Genomic DNA, 20,960 nt, shown 5'->3' with positions numbered 1-20,960 from the left:
AGCTAATTACAATTCTACAATACAGACCACTTTTGTCCAAAGGGGCATACATCTGAGAGTAAGTGCAACACAAGCAAGGATCTAGACAAGAGGAAAATCATCAGATTAGAATGTTTGATTCAAGTCAGGGTGTGTAGTATTTTTTTTCTTTCAGTCATCATCATCATCAACAGCTTCATCATCAATATAATCATCATCATATCTTAATCCACACCATCCTCAATGTCATTGTTATCTTCACATCACGAGCAGTATCCAAATCATTAAGTGCATAGGTGTTCATGACAGAGCTGGGTCGTCAGCTTTTTCTTAAAGGATGGAAGGGACTCAAATGCAGATCAAATGGAGTTTTGTAACTCATTACCCCGGGGACTACAGAAGGGAAGAGTCTAGCTTGTAGCTTAAGGACCTGTTGCAATGGTATGACCAGGCGTCTTTCGTTGGCAGAGCGTAGTGGGCAGGAGGGATTGTAGACCTGGATGAGGGAGTCATTTGTGTCACTGTCTTGTAAGATAGCTACAGGGTTGTGAATTTGATGTGAGCAGCAGCTATAAGCCAGTGGAGTGTAACATTTAGCTAAATCCTTACAGTGGCTGACTGGCATTTGAAAGACTGTGTATTTCCACAAGACAAAAAGTATGATTTACCCTCGACACAAAACCATAGATTTATTCCAAGGTCAAAAGATTTTTCATTCAAAATACTTCAATGAAATAAATGTTCTTCTAACTTAATCTGATTCTATTCTCCTTCTGTTACTGCCCTCTACTTCCTCCCCCAATAAAGATCACAGCTCTTTGACTTTAAACTATAAACATGGTGCTACCCATGAAGTTTGACAAACTATTACCACATGTTGTGGCAGCAGCATAATTACTGGATATGAACAAAGGAAACTTCTGTCACATTTATGCAAAAGGATATCTGCTAAGTTACAGGAATAGACTGCCACTCTTCCACAGCAAACAGAGCCAAGTACAGTATATCATAGTTTTGGTTACGGTGGGTAACCATTTAGAAACTGGTAGAGCGTGGCACATGGCATTCAGACCAATGAGCAGACTATCACTTCAGAAGATAAACACTCCATTTCCTGCTTCTTGAAATCTCCAAATCTGAACAGCAGGCACTGTGGATATATAATGAAGCATGATGCTGAAATAGAATGGGCTGTTTTTCTCCTCCATTTCGGTCAGAAACACATTCTGATGCAAAGTTGAACAGAAAATTGGATTGGAAATAGGCATTTTTTTCCCATAACACCCAATATGAAATTCAGGAAAAAGGACCATCAAAGGATAAATTGAGTTGAGTGTTTATCCAATTTGACTGTAAGAGGATTTCATATTGATGACTGATTGCCTCTTTTACATTATGGTTGTTCCAATCATAACTAAATGCTGCATTTTTCTCTTACTTTTATTTCCAATTTAATTCTCAAGGAACCAAAAACAACAACAACTAGATGGCTTGTAGCAACCAAAGCCTGAGTAACTTATGGATGTGATTTTATGGCACTCAGAGCTCTTGGTAATGGTAAGAAGGAGGCTTTGGTGGTATAATAGTGAAAAAAAATAAAAAAATACTAACCTGCGGTAGGTGTACAGGTAAGGCTGGCGGACTGCCTGCAGGGGAGCCCAGATGATGAAGCCCAGCAGAGCAAAGGGCAGGGAGGCGAAGAGGAGTAGCAGGTACAGAGGTGCAGAGATCAGGACACACAGGGTTAGGAAGGAGCAGGGGTCCTGAGAGCGCTGTCGCTTCTCCAGCGACGTGGGCACACAGGATGCCAGGAGCCGGTCCAGAAGCCAGTAACAAGGAAAAACCAGGCTCCATGACAAGCCATCCAGAAAGTGCAGACAGGCACCGGAGTACGGGGTGATGTGGAGGACCATCTCTCCTCTTCTATTTTCTCTCTTTCTTCCTCTCTGTCACTTTCTCCTCACACGTTCTGCAGCCACCCACATACACACTTTAAGCAAGCAAAAACAAATCTGCTACAGAGATCTCATAAATATAAATAAATAGAAAATAAATCCGGCTCAAATGTAGACCCTCCCCCCTTCTTGCAGAGAGGTACACTACATGGTTTGGGTGACTTATGTCTTCACAGATCAGCCTGTCTCAGTCTCAGTGCCCCTTCTCAGCAGTAACAGCCTCTGCAGGGGGAGTGGAGGAGCACAGCGTGGAGGCAGGAGGTTTCCATGATGACAATTTTCCTGTTGGATCTATGATTGCGAGGACTCCAAAGACCACAGGAGGGAGAGACCATTAAACATTGGTATGTCCCCGAGGACCTGGAGAAAGGGAGCAGATCAATAGAGAAAAGGGAGGAAATGGGGAGGGGGTGGGACGAGAGAGCGGAAGAAACAGAGGAAGCAGATCAGTGATGGACTCTCTCTTATGTTAACATGCCAGGAGCTAAATGAAGCTTGCAAGTCCCCTTATGTTTTAACATATTGAATATATGTAGCCAATGATGCCGCTATCTTCACAGGCATGAGACAACAGCTGTAGCTTGCCTTTTAGATCAAAGAATCCTGTACGGTGTCTTCCTTTCTTTGTATTTTTTGAAGACATATTTTCAACATTGCCCATTGCTCTTGTGTATCTTACATTAATTGATTGAGTTAAACAATACAGTTAGGAGAAATGAGTCGAAAAGAGCATAAATATTCATTCAAAACCCTGACATTTAATGCTGGTTCAAATCACACACAACAAAGTCTTCACAATAAAAGAAACAAAACTTTCAAGGAACACAATATGTATCATGGTACAAAACATCTGTTTTCTACATTTTTCAAGGTTTAGCTATTTGATCTGTAAGCCTAGAACAAATTATTAAAAAGATGTTTGTCCAGTCTGTTATTGCTACAACATCAAAAGGAGGGCAGTTTTACACTTGTGATAAATTAAGCAATACGAAACATGCATCAATGATTAAAAGGCAATGTCATAACATTGTGTTGGACTTTCTTTTCTTAATGTAAAATATGGCAATTTGAATAAAATAGCTATTAGGGCTGTCAGCATCAACTAGTTAATCACAATGAATTAAGGTCTGAAATTAATGCATTCATTTTTCAATCACAATTTATCACATGCTATTTTGTCCCTTTAGGCACACCGTAGGTAAGCTTCTGCAGTGTCTCCCTCTAGTCACAGTGATGGAAAAGAACGATGCTGCTGCAACTTTGAATGTTTAATTTTACTTAATAAAACATCCAGACAGCTCAGTTGACGAGTCAAAAGTATTATCCACCTTATGACATAAAATATTTGACTTTTTAATGCTCCTTTTAATAGTTAATGTCGTAACCTTCAATCTACCGTAAGGTCTTACTTTATTTCAAAATAAAAGCAGGGTTGAATTCAAACAGAAAGTAAAGGACTCTCAGCTAAAGACAGCACACATTTTCAAAATAAAGGCCTAAGAAGTTTTATTTTCAAATGCAAAATAATGGAGTTTTAAACATGTGATTAAAAAAGTGATTTTATCACGATAAACTATTGACGTGGGGATTTATCGCAGCTTAAAAATGTATTGTTTGACAGCCCTATTTTATGAATCTTTCATTATTCCAAGCATGGTGCTTCTATTGCAATTTTTGACTGCCTTTCCCCCTTGTAGATTCTAATTAAAAATTCTTACCATGTGTGTTTGGATGGTAAACCAGCGATCACAGAGCTTTTATATGTATGTTTGTGTTTTGAATGTTTTTTAATAGCTAATGAAGATGTAACATTCATTCAATCTTTGAGTGCCTGAGAGGAGAGGAGAGGAGTGCAGGAGTTCCCTTATTTAATTGATAGAGCATTAGAAACCTCTTTAATTCGGGGCAGGAACTTAGCCTTAAATTTTGAAATCATTCCCAGAAGGACAGGTGGTAAATGTTTAGAAAAACGTTGACAATCAATACAGCACAAACAGACGCTGTATTAAATATCTTAATGCTTCTTGCCCATAAAAGGCTTAAGGCTTTCAAGTCCTTCAAATGCTTCTCAGCGTATTTTATACCAACCATCAAATCCACCAGCATGAATAAATAATGAGTAGATGAATTGGTTCATGTTAACAGCCGGGGGTTTCAGACAGATGCAGAGACTCTGACCTCAGAGTAACCTCAGAAGTCCCACAAGGACCACCAGAGAGAAGCAGCACGCTTTTAAGTGAAGGCTGTGTCAAAATCTATCAAGGCACGCAGCCGGGACTCACCATATGTTCACCCATTATGCTAACAAACACACATGTCATGTTAAAAATGCTGTAGATGAGAAGAAACAGCAATTACTCAATTGTACTAGTTTGTTGCCACCATCAAAGAACTGGTATCCAACTCATGACCTAATGGAAGTATAACAGCACCTTCACATTGTCACTAAAACACAAGGCTGACACCCCATCGTTTTAAATGTATTTTACCAGGGTCTGTATTTCTAGCTTTTCAAGACAAAATACTTTTTAAAAGAAAACCAATGAGTGAGCAATTTGTCACCACAGGCTACCATTAAGGCCCAAAATGAGACTCTTTTGTTTGACATGCTGAGCCTCTGAATAGCACATTATCAGAAGAACAATAATCACCATCTCCTCACTCAGGAATCTTCTTCACTGATCACTGGTAGGTCAAACCGACATGATGGCTCACTGTCCGTCTAAATGGCGGTCTGAGTTGATGTGTTGTGGTCTATATGATTAGCCAGTCTTATAGGTCCCAACCTTTGAATCCACAAACCCCAGGTTATTATGGCTTTATTGGGGAGAAGACAGTGGATAGCATTGGAAACAGGGATGAGAGAGTGGGTAATGAGGCATGTGGCAAAGTGGCTAGTGTCTGAGCCGAACCCCGACTGCATATACAGGATTATAGCTTTGGTACATGGGGCACCATTATATCTGCTAGGCTATCTGGCGACCATGTTTATAAGTTTATTATTCTCTCTGATATCAGGCAATAACATAATTGACTTTTATCACAGTATATTCAGCATCTGGATGTTTTGATGTTCTTCGGGCTGAGGTCACGGCCTTAGGTAGCTGTATATGTAGAACAGTAAATGAGATTGATTACTGGGTAAAAAGTGCACTTTTCAGAAAGACACTGCGCATAGGCCTACATAGAGGATTGATGAATCAAAGAAAAGTCAGTGAATTAATGGCAGGAAGCAGCAGACGGCTGCATCCTCACATAAACTCCCTTTCTGCTCTGCTGCCTGGCAATTAAGATGTAAATTGCTGCCTTTCCTCATTAAAAAGAAGAGCTATTTATAGCTCCCCGTTTCACAAGAAAAAAACAACACATGGTTAATCCAAATAGAATTCATTACTTACACAATATTTATGATGACTTTTTTTGATATTGAAAAGCTTTTATTGTCTTTTTGCTGGAGGACATAGTTTACCACATTTCAGTGAAGAGGGTCATCCAAGTGAGGACAGAGAATGCTGCCACTGATAGGAAAGAGAACAAAAACACTACTCTGCTGCTTACAGCAGCCTCTCACAGTGATAAACAGAAGGGTTAAAAAAAGGACACTGTGGTGATTTTATCACCTGACCGTACGCACGTTTATTTCACCATTTGGAATTTTACTTCAAGTTAATTTATTTAAAATCTTTAGATGCCTCCATGTGCATTGCATTTGATTAGAAAAAAAAGAAAGAAGAATTATAACACATTATCTAATTTCCTTCACGGTCTAAAGGACTATACTCAAATGAAGAATCTGAAAATGCAGAAGAAAGACCCAAAAGGTAAATCTAGAAGTAATGAAATGGCTCCTAAATGACAATCTTACAGTAATTGTTTTATTAGGAGATATATTATTAGGATAATACCCTGACATCTGTATGCTCATTACAAAGACAGTATTACCAAGCCAGAGCCAGTCCCTGGACTCTCATGCCAGAGACCTAAACCTTGTAATGTTTCATAATATGTTTTATAATCATTACAGAATATATTCTGAAAGATAAAAAAACACAAGAAATTCCGACCAAACACAGAAACCCTCTGCTCATATCTCTAACTATCGCCAAAAAAACAGTACTTCTAAACTGGAAATCCAAGCAGTCATAAAAAACAAACCACTGGATCAACCTTATAACAGAATTTATAACAATGGAAAAGTGACAGCCTCGCAGAGAAGCAATATATCGGCCTTCACGGAAACATAGGACCCATTCCTCAACCTTCTTAATTATAACCCTACCACCACTGGGAACTGATTCCACGCACATCTTCCAAAAATCCATCATTCGTTATAACATAAAGTAGCTTTATACTATACTATTATATCATTAGTATTATTCTATGATTTGTATTTTTCTTTCTATTAATATTTTGCTTCTTTTATAAGTAGTAGTAGTACTGTTCAAACCAAGGATCCCCACCTCACATCCCACACCCCTACCCCGTCACACTTGCGCTACATAACCCATACATTTCTATTTTTTGTATTTTGTCAATTGTTACTCTGCCACTATTGTTTTCATGTTGTTCACCAATAAAAATAAAATAAAAAACAACTTCTGAAACACTATAAATCATAACCTCTTTACCAATTTGCAAGTTCACAACAGTGCTGCTAAGAAGTACCGCCAGCACTCCACTGATAGCGTAATATTGATGTCCCAGTGTGGGATTTCATTTAGCACTTGGAGGCATGAGAGGCCTGCCATGTAAACAAACAACAGGAGCTCCACCCAAACACAAACCTTTTTCTTCACCACTTTCCCCCCTCTGTTTCACATCTGTTAAGCTGCAGAGAGTCGCCCCACCATCCCAAGTCTTTTTGTCATACATTGAAGATGTGAAGATGAACTGGCAATTGATAAATTAGCTATTTACTCATATAACAAGAATGTGTTATATCCATCTGGATTCACTTTTTTTTTTTTAAAAACAATATTTTTAACACATTTATATAACAAGATATGTCAGTCTGTCTAATAAACGTTATAGTCAGGTCTGTACCTCAGGCTTTGCTTTTACAAATGTACACAGAATGTTTACAGCTTGTCCAAAGGAGGACGTCACTGTGATATGACAAAATACTTCAAGCTCCAGTGAAAGATTCCTTTCAGGATTTTGTTTTGATTAATAAAAACCGTGATATATTGTGCTAAATTAGAAGTTTTGCTACCTTTATAGAGCTTTATAGAGTACGCTGGTGGAGTAGTTTGTAACTACATGCTGAGTCAGGAGCAACAGTGTGACAATCACAGAACAACAAAGAAAGCAAAGTAGAAAAAGGGAAGCAGTTAAGATAACCAAAACATATGCACTCCTTTGATTATTATTGACTGCATTTCCCACCTTTAGATGTGATTTGAGGAAGACAGCTATCCCAAATGATTGACAGGTGGTGGATGCGGTTACGTTGGGTTTCGGGGCTTTCTGTACAGGTTGTGTTGAATCCCATAACTCCAAGTTAAAAAAAACCAAAAACATTTAAAACGCTTCCATTCTTCAACCAGTCTTTTTTCCTCTGATTCTGTGAATGTTTTTCTCTTTTTTGAACTACAGAAAAACAACCGTCAATCACAGGTGATATATCAGCAAGCACAATCTGTCACACTTAGCCTTATCAGGGAAACACAGCAGTGAATAATTCATGCACTAACACACAGGCCTATAGGATGGGGCTGAAATACACACATGACTGCAGAATATCCAAGAGGATTGAGTGAGTAAGACATTTAAGTGGAAATCAAACTAAATACTCACACATGGACACACAATACAGCCCATCTACATAGTGAATGCATGGAGGCTGAGACTTATACATGCTTGTTTCTGGGTGGGGAGTTGATATGTTTCCCCCAGCCAATGACAACGCGCAGGCGAGTTTGGGAGTTGATACATTTCAGCGATTAGACACGATTCAAACAGGCGAATATGGCAGACACAAATATAAATAAACAGCATTTCTGGGGGTCATAAGGGAATTTTCATGTAAAGCGAGGGTCTGGGTTTTTCGCCGTTACTTGTATTGATTAAAGATTATTGATGACTATTGTAGTTCTGTATTCATCAGCTATGGTGGTATGGCCAAAGGAGGTATTAGGTTGGAGTTTGAAAGATTGAAACTTAACAGAGACACACAGTTTGGGCAGCAACAGGATTCAGCCAAGACATAAGAGCCTGTTCAGATATTCATACACACACACACACGCACGCACATACACACAAACGCACGCACGCGCATATATTATGGAATCATCTGCCTGTTCAGATAATGTTCTTTATTTAGTGCACATGCTGTGATTGTGAGTCCCACGTCATTGCTGGTGCTTTGACTGCCCTAAAAAGGATGCTGATGGTATAAAAGAACTGCCAAGTTGATAAGGCTCATTCCAAAATATGGGTGAACGTTGGGTTGGCTGTGAAGTGGAGTTGGCCTGCTTTCTGTTGGACAGGCAGGTTCCAAACACCAGTGCTTAGCTTGTGCTATAGCGTGCTAAATTATTACTAGCTAATTATTACTAACTGAATCTGCCTTAAGTCAATTGACCAAAACATTTTATTAGGCTTGTTTTTACCATGGGAAGAGGTAAACGTTTTACATGTGTGCAACAATGCTTGATTGGTTTAATCATCTTTTTTTATAATCAAGCACCTTGGTGTTCCCACAATGTGTGAGCGACTCAGATATGATAACCAAAGCCAGATTTGGAAAACTGACAGCATTGTAATGGATCATTGACTATAGAGCCCCTTTATGTAACATAATTACCAAGGGAGAAATTGTTATAGAACAATAGTTTTTCTGGAGTGGCCTTTTGTAAAAAGTTACTATTCAGTTGGCTGTGTGTCTTTTATTAATGAATCCCCAGAGAGTGCTCTGTTTATCATAATTGAGTTTTTAAAACTCACAGCTAGCGTCCAATATAAATGCAATGTGACAAGTGGTGCTCTAATCAACGAGCTGCGTGGGTGTTAGTCCCTAAACAGACAAAAACAACAGTACTTCAAAATGATCTTTTTCTCATTTGCATATATAATGAACAATGTGAATGGAATCCATCAGAGAATAGAGGATGGCATGTTGAGGGAAATAAAATCCCCTGGTGATAATATGTGGTAAAATTCCTTCCTTCATTTGCCTGTTTGAAAATATACAGTATGCATAGACTTTACAAGGTGCATTTAACCTGTATTCTCTTCAGTGGCCAGTAGGGGACTATCCCACTGGTTGCAAGAAGAGGTCTTACTGTATAGGAGTCTATCCATCTTTTTCCTTGATTTATTACCTCAGGAAATATTTCCTAATGACTAATTGGTCTCTATAGGTGGGTGAAGTGTTCTTCTATACAGCACAATGTTTATTTTGTAATTATAGTTCTCGTTTCTTGTAAAATAAACAATGAGTCAGGATCTGTCAGGGCTAGGCTAATTAGCACACTAATGTCAATCAAATTAACTCACAAAACAAAATGCCAAACTGAAGGTGTCAAAAGGTACGAAAATAACCATGACAAGACATTATGCCCCATCTTCTTATGAACAGAATAAGCTGCTATGCTTCTTGTGGAAAAGGAGAACTTTCAATACATTTATTCTCATGGCTTATACTTCATGACACGAGTACAGATTAACAGTGTACAGGGAAAAAAACAATGTTGCAACAAAACGTTGCAGTACAGCATGTGAAACACTTTCACAGATGTAATGAAACACCCGAACACATCACATAATAGGATGCACAGCTCACTTCACGGGGTAAGATCATTATTCCACACAAATCGACAACCAGGAAGTGAGTGATGAATGACTATGTCAGCTTGGGAACTGTAGTTTGTTAAAAGTTCCCTCACACATCTGCTTCTGAGAATTTCCCCCTTGGCCCCGATCAATACTGTCTGTCTGGATAACAGAGAGAAAAAACTATGTGTGAGCGCCCACCCCTTCACCGTGTTTATTGATAGCCAAAAGGCTCCTATTCACTTGCTTGTGTGTGAGCGAATCAATAGCATGTGTGTTTACTCTGTAAGCCTTTGTGAGTGTGCATGACATCTGTGTATGTGTGCATGCACAATGTGTGAGACCAACACCATGGTGCGTGTTTGTTTATGTGAATGTGATGTACGTGGGTGTGTGTCAGTGCAAAGTAGTGCAGTAGCTGAATGGAGAATCACAGTGATCAATGCCCTCCCTTTGTAGGAGGGAGAATAGAGCATTGAGCCACATAAAACACATACAGACGCACGCATCGAAGAAAACTCTGAAGAGGGTACACTGATAAGACAAACTAGACCATCTGGCAGAAATTAGAATAGAGCTGGAGTGCACACCAGTGTTATTACTGCCCCTTCATCTAGCGGTCTTATCCTGTTCCTCTCTGTCCGTCTCCTTCTTCTTTTTCTCTTTTAATTTTCTGTGTCTGTTGTACCCCAGCAGCTTCTGCAACACCAGCAGTTAATTCTGCAAGAGCCACATGTAGTGTACACACATGAACACACACACACAGACACGCAAACAAACACACCTTACACACAGGCACCCGGACACACACCTAACACATAAAAGCAGGCAAAGGCCAGTGACGTCTCTCTGCTCTCAGCATGCTCCAGGGAGGTTGGTTGTCATGGTGACCTAGTCACATGCACTTAGTAACTGTACTAGTGTGGCCGCCTGTCAGTGTACAGAGAGCACACAGTGAGGATGCAGCACTGTCTGGCTCTCAGATACAAACTGAAATGTTTGCAGGATATAAGAAAGAGATGAGACACACACATTCACACACAGGGCATGTAAGATGAAACAATCCAATGCAGCATGTCAGGTGTTTACTTCATGCTTTTTCTCTTGATAATAAAAATACCTGTGATACATCTCCTCCCGGCGGATGGTCATTTTCCAACCAATTAAGAATTGTGGCTCTTTCAATTGCTCCACATTTCCATCAACAACAATGCATTCTGGGCTGAGATCAGGCCCATGGGACTGCTGGGCGGAACAACAACTCCCAAGAGAGCTCTGGGTTCTCAACTGGCCTGGATAAACTGTCAAATTATTTATCATCTAGCAGGAAAAAGCCACTAGATAATTACTGTTAGTATTTTACAGCGTTATTACTGTAAAGATGGTCTCAGGAGGGTGCTTTTACATGTGAGTGTGCATGCATCAGCTCATACTGCAGTTTTCTTGATCATTTGTGGTGTAAAAAATAACTCAAATAACACAAGACTCCATAGCCAAAGGAGTCATTTACTTGAGAATTGGCCGGGGAGTAATTTCTCTTAAGTATTTTTGTGGGAGTGGGATAGGACAGGAGCGACAATGTCTCACACTCTAATAGCCATAAGCCCTCCCTGGATGTAACGGATCCTGTTTGCAATGGGGAATTGCATCATTGTCTAATGATGTGTGTGATTTTTCAAATCATTTTGTGCAGGGACAAATATGATAGTTCTTCTACCACAAAAGTGTGCATGGGATTTGGCCTGCTCATCTGAACCTATGGGGTTCTGTTTTATGTTCACGGAGCTGTTATTTTTTGCTCTGAATGCCAATGTTATACATTTCAAATCTATCCATTGTGAAATATGCAACAAAAACATTAAAAAGTCTACTTTCGGGTGATGACAAAGAGAAGGGGTTATTAAAGGCCTTTGAGAACATGCTTTGGTCCACAAGGGTCTTGGTCTTTAAAATGTATCATAAAAAGGAACCGTAACTTTCTGTAAGAAGTTTGATGGCAGTCTAACCAAATACTGTAATCGTCAAGATGTCTTAATCTGAACAAAAAAGGTCCACCAAATAACTCTACCAGATCAAATCACCAAAGTCTGTTATTTTTGATCTTTTCTGGATAATGACTGTTAGAAATAAATTGTACCTATCCATTCAATAGTCACCCTCCAAACAACAGCTGAATGGTTCAATAAAGAAAAATAACTAGTTTGGTGTTCAGGTGCAACTGTAGGAACAAAATAAACATTACAACAACGTATTGCACATCTTTAGTTATAAGTCAGTAAATTCAATGTCTCCCAACAACTGTTTTATTCATTTAAAAGTGGGCATCACTTGCTCCTGGAAACAGGTGATAGTTCATATTAATTTGTACACTGATGCACCAGGAGGAGGGTGGTGTTCACATCAGGACTCTCATTCTGGTGCAATAAAGCACCTCGAATGTTAAGAGAGGTTAAGACCAGCTCCTGTGATTTGACACTAAGTGCAGACTGCATCTGTTGCGGCTGTAACACTATTATAAATAAAACATTAACTCTGGTTTGCAATGTGCTGTGACAGGATTGAACATGTCGCTGTGGTTGCTTGTATTGCAAAGACTGCTTTGCCACACTGAAGCGCCACAATGTTATTCCAATAATTGTGTGGCAATGAGGAGCCAAGGATTGAAGGGTTAAAAGTGTTAAGTGTTTAGGATCTAATATTCACACTCTCTCTGTGCTGCTATCAGATTAATTTACAGTATAACCTACCGTTTGAATATCTTTAGCTATCAGGAGACTTCCACTGTCCTTGTCTCTCTCTAGATGTCAGGGTAATTGTTGTTGTATTATGTGGTTAGTGTAAAATATAATACCATCACTATGAGAGACAATGTAATCAGCGGCATAATTCAATCTGTTCCTGCTGCCACCTGCTCCTGCTCATCATTGCTGCTCTCATGGCAACTAATGCATTGGATAATGCGGACTCACACAAGGAGGGACAAATGAGGCTCTTGTTTTTTTCGTTTTTTTTGTGCATTTAAAAAGCACACTGGAAGACATTGAAAAGGGTGATTTTATTATTTCTTGAAAATCTGAAATTCCAAAGCTCTTACAACTGAAAAGCTGGTGGTTCAATCTCAGCTCATACAGTTCACATGTGGAAGTGTCCTTGGGCAAGACAATGAATCTGAAATGGCTCTTTCAGATTCAGTGTCCTCTGCCACTAGTGTTTGAATAGGTGAAAGTGACACGAAGGGTACAAGTGCTTTGAATGGTGAAAAGATTAGAAAAACATGAAGTCAGTTGAGTTACAGTCCTGCTTTACTAAATGCCATTTGGATGGATCAAAATTTCAAATATTTACATGCAAAACTTAAACAATAAAATCTTTCTTAACAAGCTGGATTTTATAAAGCTAACTGGATGTTGTACACTGTATTTATATTTGCCAACTTCCCTGTGGCGCTGAAAATAAATAGATAGCTTGGTTTTTTGTATTTGGCTGCTTATGGTTGCATATGACAAGCTGTGAGTCAGAACGTGGTGATTGAACCAGCTTTGACAGGAAACATTTTTTGTGACGCATGATCTTTCTCACACATGTAGTCACATGTATTTTATCACCATATCAAAGGGCATTTACTGTGTATGAAAAACGATATAAAATGTGAGTAAACACATTCAGCAATAGGGTTTTGAAAACAGTCAGCAATTACATTTATACGGTAAATGGATCGGATGTGTTCAAATAGGACAGCAAATGTCCTTTAACTGAATGATGTTATGGTTTGATTCTGAAACATGGCCTTTTGTTTCATGACGTCCTCTCCTTTATGTCTCAGTCTGGCTTTCTGTCTCTCTCTGTTGCACTCACCATCTCGTTTTCCTGTACATGATCTAATAATGCCCCAACTCTGGACTTTGATGAAACACAAGGCTGCTATCAGCCACAAGGGGCGGCTGTGGTTCAGTTGGACGTCTTTCACCTGGAGGGTCAGGGTTTCTATCCCCAGCTCCTGCAGCCACATTTTTGATGTGTCCTTGGGCAAGACACTGAACACCAAGTGGCTCCCGCTACCTCATTGGTGGCACGATGATGTCATCATCCGATGTGGTATGAATGGGTATGAAAGTAAAAAAGTGCTTTGAGTTGTCATAACTTTAGTAAATTGCTTTAAAGCTCACATCTGTTTACCATTCAAGTCCATAGAGGACCCACTATATCATCAACTGTGTATGACTTGCACTTTAGTTTGTTGGATCAATTTTTACACTCATTAGTTTATGCAGCATAGATGTGTTATTTCCATGCTGTATCAACAGGAATTGCACTCTGATTGATTAAAATCGCATCTCATGGTTCACATCCAGTGTCAAGGCTAAGTTAAAATACTGACCTGGTATTGATTTTTGCCTGTAATCAACCGCCACAGCCTCAGTCTTTCACTGACTTCGAAAATAAACTTCAATGGCAACACCATTGACTGTATTTTTATATTTTTACATACAGCTAATACTGAGTATTTTGTTAGGTGATAGTTGTTCTATATTGGCCTTTACTGGGTCAAAAACAGACTTATAGGTCCACTTTGCCCGAGGGCCTGAACATAAAGAACAAAGGATATAGCACAGGTTGGATGCTCTTATCGTTGATGCTCCTATTTATTATTTTATCATGGCGCTGAAAGAAGTAACCTTCAAAGTGCAGTTAGGTAAACAATGAAGCCACTGACTGCCCCTAACAATAGTTAAATAGTTAAAACCCTCTTTTCTCCCATAAATCATTATCTATCTTCTCAGTCACAGCTGTTTGACAGCCATTATGAGACAATCCATCCATTCAGACATATAGACTGCAAAGACAGTCACACTCACTAAGTTAGCATTTAGCTGATTAGAGTAATGACTCACAATTTCCCTGAAGCTCTTTGGGCCAGCTTCTGTATGGGGCTCAGAGCAGGCAGCAGTATAGAGTTTATTCTTACCGTGTGTGCCTGTGGGTTTTCTTGTGCACATTCCCTCCATCTGTGTGTACCTTTGCATCAATGTGTGAATGTGTGCATAGCTGCTGCTGCTGCTGGGTTTGTTCTGTGTAATCCAGAGCAGACTGTGCGTGGTGGATCAATACCTCAGAATGACAGGGTTCAGTGTTGCACCAGTCTGCTCAATATTACATGACAGGACAGAGGACAGGCCACTGGCTTGTAGTCCGACGCATACAGTGAAATGTAGCCTTTATTTGATTTGTAGTCATATGTAAAGCAGAGCAGTGGCTGTTGAACACAACAAAAGAAAAAACCACAACAAACTGAAAGTCACAGACTTTACCAACATCCACATCAGTAACCATTTTGAGTCTCATCTAGGACAATATATGGGGTATGAAAGTATTTTACATTACCAACTTTTGTAATGTAACTTAAGCTAATGAAGCAGCTGCCCTCAGAGAAAATTCCAAGTTCTACATGCATACATTCATGTAATCAAGGTCTCAAGGTCTGCATTCAAATCTGCCTCCCTCATCTCTTTCTTTTCTCTCCAGCAGAATCTTTTATATCAGGGCTTTTCAGCTTCAACAGCAAGTGGCCCAAGTACATATTTTGGGATCTGGGGTCCACACAGAGTATTTCATGGATTAATGGCTACAAAGCGCTCATACATTTACATAATACTGTTTATGGATTTAAATGATAGTTGGATTAACCTGTCATCCAGATTATTTTTTATTATTTTACAAATAAACAGTAAATCATACCATAAATATTGTCCATTTAAAATATTTGAAACACTGTATAACCTTGTTTTCATTTGGTTGTTTCTTTATATGACACCATTATGACTATAAATATAACTTGATGATGTAATTTCTTTTGTGTTTTCTACCGTTTAAACTTTATAATGGTCATCAAACTCCATATCTTCTGCTCCTGCCTCAAACACAAACTTCTCCTCTCTCCATAAATTCACTCGCCGCCTCTTTCTATTTCATTCATACTATGTGTATTTCCTGTTGACCTTCCACCAATTTGTTAATAATACATCTTTCTGTAACTGAGCAAACATGCAGGTACCCTCGATTAAAAATTACAGCAGATCAACAAGTCATAGTGGTTAGCCATCGTTGAATTTCACTTGGATTTATAGCAGATTAAAAAACAGGAAAAACACCTGAGATTATTAAATCATGTTGCTGCTGTCTCTCTGTGTTTTGGTTGCTATAAACAGAATGTATGATATTTGTAGATCCTCCGTCAGATGGTTGCAGAGATTTGTATCGAGTACAAATCCTATATACTGTATACCAGCTGAATGCATAAGCAAATAATAAGTAGAGAAACATGTAGTTGGATGGTACCAGTACAGCAGCAGATGGACCAATATGTGGAGAGAACATCTCATACATGAGTCTGTACACATTTTATACATTTTAATATATTATATCCTCTCTTGTTGTTGTTTTATTTCCCACATATCTATCCTATCTATTCCTGCTTTGTCTCTTCTCTTTTTCTCCCTCCATTTTCAATCTCATGCTTTCCTGTCCTACTGAACTCTGACCTCTGTCCCCTCCCCCCTGTATCAGCCTTCATACACACACACATGAACAAACACACAAACACCCCAACATACAGACAACCAATACTAAGCATGGCGACATGAAAGCAGTCAGACAAGCGTTTTCACTCTGTGTACATCAATACTTGACCGGGGCATTGACATACACATGATCTGCGAACACACACACATGTACAAACACACTAAGAAAAATTAGTCAAAACCATATTCCCACACTTTCCTCTGCTCTGAGGTCTGCCTGTAGACACATCAATATAGATTGTTCAGCATTGATTTGCTCTACATTTGTTTTGTGCTGCTGTTACAACGCAATCACACAAGAACAACAACAACCCGAGTCAGACCATGGGAATGTGTTTGAGATCAACCTGCCACATGGGCACTCCTCCACTCACAAGCAGCTCTCGCTCTGTTCGCCGCTTCCTCGACGTTACTGATGACCTAAGACTTTAATTATATTTGGCTGTCTGTTCCAGCAGCCAAAAAACAGAAACCTACCATCATGTGGCCTAAATTAGAAAACATACTGCCTGTGGTCATATCACCAGCGTGCGCCCAGTAGCAAGGTCATATTTTTCTATGTCAGATGAAAACCACGAACATGGTAGAAATTCACACAGGAACTCAGCCTTTACAGCTCCCTGACAGGTTGTGAAGGGCTGAACTTTCAAGTGAAAAAAAGCTGAAATGCGTTCCCACACAGTGTTCTTGCGCTGCGAAGGGAAATTTGTATTTGCTATTGCCAAACCAGCAGGGAAAGTGGTTGTCTTTGAAGTGAAAATAGAAAGGCACATAGTCAGAAACAGAGCAACAAGTACAAACTGTAAATGGAATATATCTGTGCTCGCTACAACTCAGTGGCCAGAACAAGTTTGTCATTCCTCATGACTATTTTGAAAAGCTTCCCACCAGTTTTAGGGTTGCTTCTGTATTCTCAGGAAATATGACCCTACCTTAGCCTCTCTCTCATTGGGGTTACATGTCCATAGATATGTGCTATTTTGTAGTCATCACTTCTGTAGCAGAGATTTAGAAAACAACGACTTTCAGTACAACATGCTGCTCTCTCTTACATGAGAATGGTAGTCTTGCTGGAATCATCCATATGTTTCCTTGTAAGTGCAGAGTATCATGACCTGTAATTACAATACCTTACAGTACCATGATTGTGAGACTCACTCAGGCTGTAATTAATGGTATTTTTCTTTAACTAAAGTTACTGTATACTATATTCTGATGCACAAAAGTGACTGTCGTAGTCCACAGTGACTTGACTTTTTTAGCCAGCCCTTCTCCCCCCCTGAATTTTCTTCAATTGTTGATTGAACAGTAAAGTTAAATGTCCTTCTCCAAGTGGGATGTTTAAACAGACCTTCCAACTTCTCCTTCACACAGAAGTGAGACATTTGAGCAAATGTTCCATGTTTTTTTTTAACCCAAGGCTCCATAAATCTATGCACAGCCGCATTCTAATGGTGTATAAATTACATGCCAAAGTCAAAGTAATTTTGAAATGTTTGCACAATGGATATTATTGCTTTTCACACCATTTAGTTTTTACTCATGTTGAGTCATGATTGCGTGACCCAGGGAGTAGGTCAGGGCTGATCGATGGGGCAGACACATAGGCAACATTTCACCAAGAAGGTCAGTGTTTGCATGAATGTGAGGCTGCCTCTAAGTAAATAACCTTATTATTTGACATAAGTCATGATTTGTTTCTTAACCTAACCAAGCAGTTTTGTTGTTTACACCCAACCAAACTATATACCAATGTGTTTCTCTATTAGAGTTACCATGATGATGGAGATCAGCAGTGAAATGAACGCAAATGCCGACTGACTTTGTCCATTCCTTCAGTGTAGATTTGATAAACGCAGCAGTGTTATGAGACATGCAAAATGTGTTGTCACGACTCACAAAATGTCCCTTCAAGAGGTTTGCAGTTTAAAAGCCACCCCATGAGATGATGTTTACAGATAACTTATTTGAGGATGTTTCATGACTTGCTTCACACACGTGTATGCAGATGAAGAAACGAGTACAGAAATAAAGAAATACTATTCGGAAATAGCAAGACCAAAACAATTTTCAACCTAGCTTTTTTCAAAACCTTAAATTGGAGCCGTCTATGGTAAAATATTAAAATATGAACGTTAAAGTAAAGCAAGGACCACATTTCAAGATGTGTTGGTTTGGTTGCCTGTTTCCTGTAGTTTAGCACCTTTTTTTTTTAAACGATTTTATCTAAACCAAAATTGTTAAAGAAATAAATGTATGGTTTGTTACTGTAATTTGTCAGGCCTGATCCCCCAAACATATTTAAACCCAGGGCATTTGACAGTTACTCTGCACTAGTTCTAAGCATCATGTGAACTTCCGCCTCTATTATTGTCATATGTCATCATCACCGTTGAGTACAGTATTCTGAATGAGAAAATATGAATTACCATTAAGATTCTAAGGGTTGGGGCTTAAATATAACACATTTAAAATTCATTGAGTTCTGTATTTGATGTATTGATCCATCAAAAAGGAGAGCAACTTCGTCTGGTCACAGTGACTCTGGGGTTTGCACTTTTGTCCCAGAAGAAAAAGCAAGGTTGTAAAGTATTCATGCTGACCCCATTAATGTGTTCAGTTTAACAACCCAGGTAATGAGGGTTTCTCCTATCAAAAACAAAAAAATTGCGACACTCTTGGACAAGGTCCTGAAGAAAAACCAACACAACCATACTGTACCACTTTCCCACCGTATCTACTGCTTCTGTTTGTGCAGATCTCCCCCTTGACAACCAAAGCCTCTTCCTGTTCTAGTTATTATTTATTACAGGCGGGACAGCACTCCCCGTCTGCTGCATACTGTTTGTATCAGTTATACAGGTCTAGTTAATTCTGCTCGGTAATACCTGGAGGGGATTCAGGTACCCTCCCCACTGATCCTTTAATGATTGGATCTTTAATTAATAAAAGCACTCTCCAGCTATAAAAACAATGATGAAGCTAAATCCTAAACACCCCCAAATTAGGAATTACTTTAAATGAGGGACAGACTTTCTAACTTCTCAAACTCAAGAGGTGCTAAAGGGAATGGTGATGGGAATACCAAATGAAAAAGGAGGGGTGCAGAGGTGGATATAAATGGTGAATGTTGAGGAAAGGCAGGAGCCGACTGAATGTCGTTGTCACTTGTGTGGTAGATGTTGCTATGGAAACAGCCCAAAGTTCAGGCCATGGCAAACACAGGTAAGTGTTTTTGATGAGTGACAGAGAGACTGAAAATGAAATGAACTTTTCCATCTCAATTTAGTACCAATCATATGTTCATGATTAATAATGACATTTTTTGGTTTAAGACTAAATTAGGCTTAATCTTCTGTATGAAAGGGAAGAGACATACGAGTGCAAAAAAGAACTACCCAAGACTCAAATCATATGAATTAAAAAAAGTATGGTATGAAGTGAAAAGATACCAACACATACAGAGAATGCTGTACATGTTGGTATCTTTTGGTATCTTTAGTAATAGCTAAAGAGATTTACCGCAAGAATTAACTGACACAGCATTTAACTTTAAAGTCAATGTTACAGAACACTTTGACACTTTTATGTCTGCATTTACTAACTCATTTCTTCTTAAAGTATAAGATACCAATATGCATCGAAATGTGCTTGTACGATATGAAGTTGTACCAAGGAAGTTGCTTAGCTGCTAGCTTGGCTCTGTCTGAAGTGAAAAATAAACGTGCGAACACGTCTTTAGTTCCATAATATGTTTTATAGACTGTATATATTTTTCATCACAACATAACTTTACATTTTATTTAGCCATGCAAATAAAATGCTGCTCTTTAAGCCTTTATTTATTCACTTTGCACAGAACCAAGCTATCATTAGCGCGTTAGCTTTGTGAATTGGACCTTGAGACGGATCCCATGATTTGATGTACAATTAATGGAGCTATAGTGGCCACAATACATAAATCAGGCCCTTAGTCTTTTTTTACCAAACTGTTTTGAAAGCAGGTGGGAAATGAACTGCAGAAGCTAAGCTAGTGGCCTTCTTGGTTCTAGCACAAAAGTAAAATTGGAATCTAACTCATGGCCAAGAAAGCAAATAATAATATTTCCTAAAATGCTGAAATATAATATAGTAGTTCACCAACACTAGTTACTGCGTTGTACCATTGAAATGAACCCTACAGTTAAATAACCTATAACTGACCTAAGTGAGTCAGATATAAGCAGTTTCTCTAATGCACCCTGATGCCATCACAGGGATGACAAGGATGTATGAAGTATTACAGGTTAAGAGCTTGCTGAGCTGAAGATTAACGCTTGGATTTATCTTTTGAGCAGGTTCATCCTACTCTTCAGTTCAAATGTATTCAGAGGAATGAAATGTACCAGGATTTTCATGAAATATGATTTTTTTTTCATGAATATTACGTAACACAGAAAGAGACACTGAAATGTGATGTGACTTCTTCTACATAGAGATCGTATGTTCTATGAACTGCTACAAAACACTTGGTGAAGGCATGCGATTGTGTTGTAAAGTGTATATGGGTTGCATGTTACACCCTGTACTGCAATGGGATTGCTAAAGCCCTCAAACTGTTTTATTTTTATGTCCTTACTTCATGTCCCATACAAATTTCCCTGAGGCACCAAAAAAGTCATCTTGAATTATGAAT

General features: G+C 38.9%; 1 protein-coding gene across 1 annotated transcript in view; it reads right to left on the bottom strand.

The window, feature by feature from the left end:
• smpd3 (sphingomyelin phosphodiesterase 3) overlaps positions 1 to 20,960 on the bottom strand; it is a 67,463-nt gene that overhangs the window by 32,077 nt on the left and 14,426 nt on the right. Inside the window, exon 2 of the mRNA XM_061036315.1 lies at positions 1,591 to 2,294. Coding sequence (XP_060892298.1) covers positions 1,591 to 1,892 — 302 coding nt within the window. The 5' untranslated portion in view covers positions 1,893 to 2,294. The remainder of the gene's footprint in view (positions 1 to 1,590; positions 2,295 to 20,960) is intronic.

The sequence above is a fragment of the Labrus mixtus genome, chromosome 4, assembly GCF_963584025.1.
Source record: "Labrus mixtus chromosome 4, fLabMix1.1, whole genome shotgun sequence".
Classification (NCBI taxonomy): domain Eukaryota; kingdom Metazoa; phylum Chordata; class Actinopteri; order Labriformes; family Labridae; genus Labrus; species Labrus mixtus.
This window is presented reverse-complemented; position numbering and strand designations above follow the sequence as displayed.